At 39.6% G+C, this 10722-nt stretch overlaps 2 protein-coding genes across 2 annotated transcripts in view; one reads left to right on the top strand and one right to left on the bottom strand.

Moving 5' to 3' along the window:
* The first annotated feature begins 753 nt into the window (after positions 1 to 753).
* Positions 754 to 8893, top strand: glrx (glutaredoxin (thioltransferase)). The gene is made up of 3 exons (XM_058632652.1): positions 754 to 1187; positions 2358 to 2490; positions 8530 to 8893. Exons 1-2 carry the CDS (start codon positions 981 to 983, stop codon positions 2469 to 2471), a joined length of 321 nt encoding a protein of 106 aa, XP_058488635.1. The 5' UTR covers positions 754 to 980; the 3' UTR covers positions 2472 to 2490; positions 8530 to 8893.
* The window catches only part of rhobtb3 (Rho related BTB domain containing 3), a 35956-nt gene continuing 32514 nt past the window's right edge, over positions 7281 to 10722 (bottom strand). Inside the window, exon 13 of the mRNA XM_058632651.1 lies at positions 7281 to 8670. Coding sequence (XP_058488634.1) covers positions 8552 to 8670 — 119 coding nt within the window. The 3' untranslated portion in view covers positions 7281 to 8551. The remainder of the gene's footprint in view (positions 8671 to 10722) is intronic.

The raw sequence follows: 10722 nt of genomic DNA, 5'->3' as shown, positions 1-10722 counted from the left end.
AGAACATCAACGTTATTTTTAACATGAGTTTTTCTTAAAATATTGTATTCTTAAAAATGTGTAAATGCATAATTGCACAGTGATTGGATTATATGATGCATAAATGACGTGTTATCGGTGTGGTAGATTGCTAAATTAACATTGATATGCCGTTATATTAGAAAACGTCAAAGCTACTTTTGTCATGTCCTGCATAGATATTCATACTGTACATAATACATTTTTATATGGACTCCTTTTGCTGCTTTTGCTTTAAGCTGTAGTCTAAGGCAGAGGTGTCAAACTCAAATGACCTGGGGGGTCAATGAATGTCGAGTCTGGTCAAGAAGCGGCCGCTGTAGAGAAAAAAGTATGAGCTCAAAATGATCACACAATATTCCATCATGATATTGCAATAAAGATATTGATTTTTGTTTTCAAAATCAAAAAGAGAAATGAGAAAACCAAATACAAATAAACGGATTTTTGACTGTTTATTTTGCCTTTTTTCCATCTGAGGAACGAAGTGAAGGACAGGAAGTCAGGTGACCCAAAAATAAAAGCAAATACTTCAAAAATAAAAACCCCTGTTCAGCAGCACTGTTCGGCTTGATTTCTGTGTTGCACGTCATTTCCTGTGACGGCACTCTGACCAATCAGTGGTCGGCAGTCTGACGACGTCACGCATAGTACCTACTCAGCTTGTTTGGAACCTGGTACCAGATACTATGCGAGTGGAAACACAACTTAACCGTGCTGAGGCGAGTAGAGCCGGTGGAAACACGGCACTAGTGGCGTGTGAGCGTGTGAATTACTTGAAATGCGAGATTTCAGAGCTCTGGTTGACATGTGGTAGTGTGTACTGTCCCTTTAAGAAGCAAAGGTCCTCGCTACGTCATCGTAACGGACACACATATACATAAAGAGCAGCTCTTTCTTCTTTCTTCTCTCTCATTGATGTTCACTGACTCACTCTTCACGTCACAGACTGAGAACAAAAAATGGCGCAGCAGTTCGTTGAGACTAAAATCAAAGGAGACAAAGTGGTGCTGTTCATTAAGCGTCACTGTCCCTACTGTGTCACGGCTGAAGAGGTTTTATCCAAATATCAGTTCAAACCGGGACATCTGGAGTCCATTGACATCAGTGGACGCAGCGACATGGTCGGTCTTCAGGACTACTTTCTGGAACTGACCGGAGCCCGCACGGTAAACGCGCTCTCTTTCTCTGCGTGTGTGTGTCCATTGTCATTGAACACATTCAATGCTGTACTTAAATCTTTGCTGGCGTCTGGTCTAAACTGCGAATTGAATTGAAGCGTTGTCTTCCGTGTTCAACTGGTGGCGCTGTTAAGAAAATCTGGAGCCGCTTGAAACTGCGGTCTCCGGTACTGCAGACACACCCCTCTCAAAACAGGGGGATTTTTTTGCTTCATCATCACACATACACCAAACCAAAGAAAGTTAGGGAAACTTAATCATGAAAAGCTTAACAGTCTAGTAAATAAATATACATGTTTAATTACAACTCTAACACTAACGATCAATCAATCAATCAATCCCATTGACAAGAAACAAAGGTTATATTGCTCCATATTGCACAATGACGTCTCATGTCAACTCCCACTTCTCATGAAATGTACAGGTGATGCTGTTAAAGAAGTCCAAGGCCCTCCCTGACCTGGTTGTAGAAATCTTATGTTGTCTAAAATGGCTTCAACATAATATTTCTGTGCCCCTGGACACTCAGGAGTTAAAGGAAGGAAATGCACTGGCACTGGAAACTCTAAAAGGTTTTCCAGGAAAAATTGAATGTGTCATAAATAGTTTCCATTGGTCTTACACACTTAAGCTTATGTAGCTTTTAAATCTGAACGGTTCATTAATATTGATATGACAACGTACAATTTGATTGCACTTCATGGTAAAAATCACTCGTAATAAGTTGATCATGGTGAATTTCTATGATCACAATAATCATGACTGGGGAAAATATTTAATGTGAGTCAAACTGCCAACATTCAATTCCTAGTGGTTTGTTTTCCAGTCAGTCCTGGATTTATGATGATCATAGTTTTTGACTATTAAAATATAAAATGTGTTACTGTTCCTGACCAAAGTGTAAGGCATAATAATTTCATGGTTTTAGAGACATTTTCAGATGAATTAATTATTGCAACATTATTGTGAATGACAGAACTTTTGGTCAGGATAGTTGTGATAGGAAACTGTTTCATTTTCATACGCAAACATGTTGCTACATTGTTGGTGTTCATAAAATAAATATGTAGAATGTTTTTTTTTCCATCTTGTGATATGAATCCTATTTTTCACTGACAGCCGACACCTTATGTCTTCCTTTCTCTCTTTGAAACGTAGGTGCCTCGCGTGTTCATTGGCGAGGAGTGCATCGGAGGCGGCAGTGATGTGGCAGCGCTGCATGAGAGTGGTAAACTGAAGAGCAGGCTGCAGTCTATTGGAGCACTGCAGTGACCTGCTCCAACCTGTCCAGGTACAGGACCTCAACACACACTGATATACTGTCAAAGACAGCTGACCGTACAGAGAAGGATGTGGAACAATGTTCAGTCCCTGTATTAACAGTCAAGAAAAGGAAATAGGTCCATTAAAATTAACAGCAGTAAATAAAATCTGTACTAAAGGATGGAGGAAAACAATTGTAAACACTTAACAAAAAGTTAAGTAAAATAAATTCTAAGCTAACTCATGTCTGCAATAGCTTAAGAATATTTTCACTGCTTAATCGCTCTGTCAGACAGCATTTACTCAGTGGAAACTGAAGTGAGTGTGGCTTTTGTAAAGAAAAGCCCATTCAACAATTCAGTGATTTAACATCACAGCACACAGGAGCTGTTGCTCCACTGTTGCCTCCTTTAGTAAGCGCAAAAGTGGCATCAGTGTTTAAAATCCTTTTATTCAAATTCACCTTTACACAAACTAACCAAACAAGACAGCAGTGGATCAACAGCTCCCCCTGTCAGCTATGACATATAAATCACAGCAAATGACTTGTGTAAGGGTTCACATTGTGTTGAGCCAGTGGGAGCAGCTAATGAGATGCATTCAAAGACCCTGGTAAATTGAATCACTTCTACAAACACACATGCAGTTCGCTAACTAAATGCTTGCTGCTGCCAGTCTTCTCATAATAACCGTCAATGGAGTAGAAAGATTTGTTTTTTATAAATGCAATTAGTGATAAAACATTAGTTTTGAATCTATTTAATATATAAGTGATATTCATATGTCAGTATGTCATGCAACCACACTGTTCCTGTAAGTGCTTAGTGATTAGAAACAGTGTGATATCAGTGTAGAATTGTATCAGCAAAAGGGACAAAGAACCCAGAGTTGATGCTCAGAGAGGTAAGAAGTAAGTGATCTGTGATAAAGAGGATCTAAAATTTGCTCTGGTTCTGCATTCTACCACAACATGGTGTAAATGTACAGGTGGTCTATATTAAAGCAAACACCAGAATAAATTGGCAGAGAAACAAAAGAAATGCAGGTGTTTCCATGCAGGGTTCAACTTCATCCTCCAGCAAACGGCAAAGCTACTGCAGCAACACATACACCTGCACACTGGTGCAATTATTAGGGCTGCAAAAATTCATTGATTATTAACTGATCGATTATTAATTACCGATTATTAAACTAAAGTTATCGATTAATGGGGGGGGGTTTATACTTAAAACAAGTTCTGAGATTTTTTTTTTCAGCTTCTTTGTGAATAATTTCTGGTTTCTTTGTTCCATATAACAAAGAAATCATTAAAGAATCAGATATTTGAAAAACATTGGTCAACATTTTTCAACATTTTATGGCATTTTATGGACCGAGGGGCGACGGTAGCTCAGTGGTCGAGCGAGACGTCTTTCAACTCAAGGGTGCGGGTTTGATTCCTGGCTCCGCTAGTCTACATGCCGATGTGTCCTTGGGCAAGACACTTAACCCCACGTTGCTCCTGACGGCAGTGTGAGTGGGTATGAAAGATGAGTGACTGAAAAATGTGCTGCACATAGATGTGCTGCATGAAAGTGTGAGTGAATGGGTGAATGGCAAAACTGTAGTGTACAGCAGCTTTGAGTTGTCATCAAGACTAGAAAAGCGCTTTATTAGTACAAACCATTTAATCAAGAAACTAATTGACAAATGATTTGATGATGAAAATAATAGTTTGTTTCAACCCCAACCTTCAAACAGTGGTGGAGTCTGTGGTGGATTCATTCTAAAACGTTTCTTTATTTAAAGTCAGACGTCATGTTATCATGTTATCTACGGTCTGTACAACGCTGGCTCACATGAGCTCCATGTGTATCCACATGCAGGCTGTGGAAGCAGCACAGAGACACACAGTTTCACAGTCCACTGTTTCAGCTGCGCTTGCTCAAGGGTTTGTTGTGTTGCAGTAGCCAGTGGAGACACAAGAAACATGATTTTACCAACTGAAAAAAAAAAAAAAAAAAAAACAAAGGCAGACTTTTCTGACTGGAAAATGAAGTCACCCTCGCACACCAAAGTCTGTAGAGAAATCTGTCATTTTTTTAGCTCATGTGGTCACAGGAGCAGCATGAATTGGTAGGTTTGTGGTTAGATAAATGCAAACAAAGAATGCAATCCATTTTTAATGGCTGGTTTTCAACACAGTGGCCGAAATTGACGTCTATAGCGGTCAATGGCAGCCAGTGAGTTAAACACCAAAATGAATTGAAACTTCCTTCTTTCATACTTTGGTGCGAGAGAGTGAGTGGTTTACAAACTTTCCAGTCAGAGAAGGCTGTGTTAAGGTGAGGTGTACATTTTTACTAAGTGAGCCTTTTGTTAAATGGCCTTAAGTCCTTCCTTGTGTTCCTACTGGCAGCCATGTTGACGTGTCAGTACTTTATATAACCAACTATTCTTTTAATGATTCAATCATTTATAGACTTTTCAAAGCCAGCTGCAAACACTGGATGAACAAGGATCTACATTTTTTTTTCTTTTTTTACGATTAATGATCATTATAAATGACTGATTACTCCATCCCTTTAAAGTCATTACCACAGAAACACTGGACTGTGAAAAAGTATGACACAATTTTGTCTGCTCCAAATGTAAAAAAAACAACAACAACAAAACAAACCCTAAATGCCCATATAGAGTGTACAAAAATAATTGCAGCACCAATAAATCATAATCTCATTATGATTACATATATAGCCTCTGAACAAAGGATTGAAATAAATATAGTGTTATAACCATGAGGCATAGTGGTTTTCGTGTTCCATCTTCTGTCCAACCATGTTACTCATGAGTCCCGGCTCTGTCCACTGTGTTCACTGACAATTAAACATGGTTCAAACATCATCTCAGTGTCTACGGGGGGAAAATGGGCTAATATTCACAGTGTCGGCACCAGCAAGCTTCTTTATTGCAGGTCAGTGTGTCACAGCCAATATCCAGCCTTCTTTATCACATCCAAACTCCATGCTGCGTTTACAAGGACAACATCCAGGTTTCCATCTGCTGCCCTGGCATCTTTGACCCTGATCAGTCCTGTATTCACAACCATCTCCAGTGATCCCATCAAGTTCAGAGTCTGAATGCTCCCAATCCATCCTGAATGCATCCTCCAGATCTGATCACAGAAACCACATTCAGACCTGGTTTTAGGACAAATGTGGACACATTCCTAAGCTGCATGAACACAGTCTGTCCTTGGGACGAATTAGAGCCCGCCTCCTCCCCTTGGGTCATGTGACCCGCAGCCGTTAAACATCATTTTTACACAGATCAGCACCCATTTGCTGATGTGTTTATAGCCATCAACACAAAATGAATACTGATCGCCATATGATTTATTCTTCTACAGGTTAAAATGTTGTGGTACAGCAGTGTGAGAAGAGCTTTACTTGACTTGAGCTTCTCTCTGTCTCCCCCAGTCACTCACATACGAAGGTGGGCTAAAAAAAAAGTTCATAGGCTGACTAAGAAGGAGTAATGCCAGAGCAATGAAACTCTGTGTGAAATTAATTCAACCTTTTGTCATACTGACTGCATTGTTCACCTAATCCTTCCAGATTAACCCACATTTCATAGCTAATTGAGGACTTGGATTAGTACTACAGACATTTTGTGAACATGGACAAAATTTGGCACAAACATCTGCAGAAAAAGGGGTTTAGCCTACAAGGACATTCATCCGTAATAAGATGATAATCCAGCTTTATTATTATTTTTAACTGTGCAGTAGTGGGCAGGTGAATTAACAGGGGTAGGGAAGGTGTTGTCCTGCTACAGTCACCACCCAAGAAAACATTGATGGTGTTCACGGTTCACAGTGTGATGGATGACAGACGTTTGACTGTTAATCAGAGTAGAGAACATTCTGCACGACAAACTCGGCATGTTGAAGGTTTTCTGTTGGGTTGGTGCCACAGCTTTTGACCCCTGAACTAAAGCACATGAGTCTGGTCATGCCACAGGAGAACCTGTCATGTTTAGAAGCAGATCCAGGACTTTTGGAGGACTTTTTTGATCATCAGTATGAGAGGCCAATGGTAACCAATTGCTGCAACACCAACGGAAGAAGAATGCAGACCACAGGGGAGACCATGATGAAAAATAAACCACATTTGGTCAGATTGGACCATTACATCATGGTCAGTCTATGAACTTTTCAGCCCACCGTTGTAGACACAGACATCACACACATCTGTAACGTGGGAGTCATTAAATGACGGGAGTCTAACCCTAACCCACTATTGTACTGACAGTTGTCCACATGTGATCGGATCACTGAGGATGGATGTGAATACCAGGTCTGAACGGGGCCTTTGACTCATCAGTCAGCCACCGTTGTATATGAATATGACTAATTCATTAGACTAACAATGCTGATGTGTGAGGGTAATCACACACACACACGTCAATGCTTCAAAAAGGCTGGTTTGCTTGGTTGTGTGACACAGAGTGACCTGTTATTGCAGATACATATGTGTTTATACTATATAAAAGAAGTAGGTTTACTGTTCTTTCATGTTAAGCTGCAGAGGTGTGGTTTGTGAGATCTGGTGTCAGTTCTCGTTGTGAGTGATTAGTTTGGGCTGTGACACACTCACTGATGTCCTAATTAAAGATCTGATGGAGTCTAATGAAAGAAATGGAATTAAATTGATAAACAGCAGGTCTGTGGCTCCGCACATGACGAGGAGTCTCCACTCGGCTCTGTGTTTAAAGCTTTAGAGCATTTTTTGAAATGACTGTTTTCAATGTTTACTGACTGACACCAGATAAAACATCTATAATCCATACAACTTTATTTATTATGATCATTTGTTGACGTGGTCCTGTCAGTAACTGCAGATATTTGCAGTTAAATGTTCCACTGTGGCTGAGACGTCTGTGACAGGTTACACGCTGGTAAACTGTGACCGCACGTCGGTGTAGTTACACATAAGAGTCTTTACAGTCTGTTTAATAACTAAATATTAATCAGTCATAATCAAGCATTCAGCCAAACATCAGTCATGTTAGCTAATAAGTGCAGTGAATTATAAGTCAATAATAATATCAGCACCAGCTAAAGTCTGTGATCTCTTATACACACAGGGATAGGTTTAGTGTTTTTAGCTCACCGGGTCATTTTAGAAGAATATCAATTACAGAAGTCAACAATTCACACATTTGAACGTAGTGATGGGGAAAGTGCAGAGGAGTGAGGGATTTACAAAGCAACACAAATATCCGTTTCTAGTCTTAAAAAGGCTGATTAACCATAAGTGACCATATTGTTAAGATATTGCAGACTTAAGCTGGTGAAGATTTAATGAGGCGAACCATGTTTTCAGTGAACAAGTGAATGTGTCACTACAACATACATCCACACTTTAAAAGAAAAACAACCCTGAAATATCCCTTTAACAAATGCATAATTTTGAGACTTACGGGGACACAGATGCATCGTGTGTCATTGTGAGTTTAATTAGAGATGGAGCCGTCCCATGTCCAGCGAACATGAGAGACAGACATGTCGTCGTCTCTCAAGTAGAGAAGAAAAAAAACTGCAGCAGACTTGTTTTTTTTTTTTTTTTGTCCCTCCTCCTTGAACCGGTCACTGTGGTTTGGATCGGTCCACATGTGGTCCTGGTGTGCCTGTGTCTTTACTTCATATTTGTACTTGGAATGGATCCATTTTGTCAGTGTTCGTCTTTGTAATCCACCGTTTTGTCCTAGCAATAGAAATCTAGTCATGTTCCACTGAAGCTTTGGCCAGTGGCCAGGCAGTCATTTTAGATTCACTCTGGGATCCAAGGATCGAGCGTTATGTATTTCCCATGATGGAGTAGTCTCTATGTGAAGGACACACACACACACACAGGAAAGAGCGGCGTGTCACAGTGGTGTATGTCACTGCTGAACATACCGTACGTACGATGCTGTCCTGTCAGTGCAGGAGTCTTAACCATGTTTTCTTCTTGTTGCTGTTGTCGATGAGTGTGGTCTCTGTCATGGTTCCTCCTCTTGACTCCACTCTCTTCCTTCTTCACAGGCTTCTGGCCTCCATGTGGGGGTCACATGACTATGCAGCGGGACTTGCGTAGTTTGCGCCGCCGCTGCTGATACTCGCTGAGTTCCTGCAGGTAGCCTCTCGACGGCCAGCGGAGCCTCTCCACCTGCTCACGCTCCTCCTCTGCAACACACACACACACACACACACACACAATAATATCAGTCGCTGCATAATCAAACCCTCACATCTTGGACAGTTGCTATGAAACAACTCTTTTACACCAACAAGCAAGCAAAGAGCAACAGTGATGTGTCCTTAATCTGGCCTTTGACTTCACTATTGCCTTTACAGGAGCCGTCCAATGACCTTAAATAAACCTGTGTGTATGTGTATGACAATAAAAGGTGTTCAACCAGAGCAATGTTGCTGTTGATCTTTATAATTATTATCCTGCTGCTCTGTTCCACTGGAAATCCACCAGTGTATATGAGTATCTGGTCATTTCATTTGTTGATCCAGGATCAAATCTTCAGTTTAGTGAGAGTATATAAGATATTCATGATATTTGACAGAATTTCAAAGTAAAAGTGTTTGTTTTTGTACACTTGACAATAAAAAAAACATATTGATGATGCACAAAAACAGAAATAAATCAAATGTAGTAAATGGCGACGTGGATAACTGTAATTAAACAGCCTAAAATGTAATACATTTAATGATTACAGGCAAATTTGGTTGTTATTATTATGATAAAAACACTGGCATGTCAACATTCAGTATTATATTCACCTCGCAGAAGAAGAGGGGGTCGTGGGCCATGTTTTCATTATAAAATGACATTAAGTGGTGGGCCACATGTGGCCCACGGGCCACCAGTTTGACACCCCTGTAAAGTATCCAAACTATTTTGATAATGCATTCGTCAGTTTGAGTGTTGTTGTTTTTTAACCATTAAAACATTTACTGCAACATATAATAATGGTTTTCTTTGCTCCACATAGCAAAGTCATCATTCAATAATCACTGAATCATCAAAACAAGGTCTTTCAGAAGGTCTGGGGAACAATTACCAACATTTCTTTTTCATTTTTAGGACCCAACTACAAATTGGTTAGTCAAGAAAAATAAAATAATCAACAGTTTAATCGTTTATGAAAATAATTGTTTGTTGCTGTCGTACTGTGCACCACAGCTGTGGTTCATGCCATTAGACTTGGGCCGATAACTGACACCATGACTGCTTAACTCTCTTTCATATCCCAGCAGATGTAGAAATACATTTTCTCCATGATGCAAAGTAAATTAATATTAATAAAGAATAGCTGTAGAGGGCGCCAGTATAGCAGCCAAGGAGGTAGCAGCTTATTCAGCTACAGTTTTAGTCATTCGTCGCTGATATCTGATAATACATTTTAAAGCCAATATCGCACAATACTGATATTGTGCCAACAATATTGTGCATCCCTTGAAAACATATTCAATTGCCAAAAGTTAAAAAACACAGAGACTGCAGTGCAGAGAAAATCACTAACTAACAGGGTCAAATTATTAGCAACAGCAGCTACAATTTGAGAAAATGTAGGTCAGGATCTTTGTAACATTTTGAAAAAAAACACTTCATAAATGAATCACAAAATCAAAACACAAATTGTAAATAAAATATTGTTTTATTTGTTTGAAAATACGCTTTTCGTTTGCAATGATCAGAATTTTGTTTTTTGTTTGTGATTCTGACCATGGGCGGGGCTTAGGAAGCTGCCTGCTGATTGGCTACTGAGTTTTTCAAACTCAATGGACAGGAAGTAGACTCGGGCTTGGAGTCTCTGTCCGTCTGGAACTGGTTCTTAATATCTCAAAGACGCTAGATACTCATTTTAATTAGGACAATTAATACATTTAAGTAACTTCCTAAGCCCCGCCCATGGTCGGACTCACAAAAGAGTTGTATTTTCAAACAAATGAACACATTTTGAACGATTTGAATTATGAATTGTGTATTTATATTTTGTGGTTCATTTTTGTTTTCTCAGTTCATAAAGTGTTGTTTAATAATATTGACACAAATCTAATTCCATAGATAAAGCGGTAGATGATGAATGGATGGTAAAACTATGTCAATATATAGCTCTGTGGACTTTAACTGACATTTCATTAGTAGACACTGTGCGGCCTGTTATTCATTAACATCTATCAAAGACCGACTCCACATGCTGTGTTAAGCAGCCTGCAGCC

Source organism: Solea solea, chromosome 6 (genome assembly GCF_958295425.1).
Source record: "Solea solea chromosome 6, fSolSol10.1, whole genome shotgun sequence".
Lineage (NCBI taxonomy): Eukaryota > Metazoa > Chordata > Actinopteri > Pleuronectiformes > Soleidae > Solea > Solea solea.
This window is presented reverse-complemented; position numbering and strand designations above follow the sequence as displayed.

Bases quoted from the DNA above. Each gene is read 5' to 3' on its own strand.
- glrx (XM_058632652.1), top strand. From the start codon at position 981: ATGGCGCAGCAGTTCGTTGAGACTAAAATCAAAGGAGACAAAGTGGTG. The intron at 1,188-2,357 runs GTAAACGCGCTC...TTTGAAACGTAG, and splicing joins AACTGACCGGAGCCCGCACG to GTGCCTCGCGTGTTCATTGG.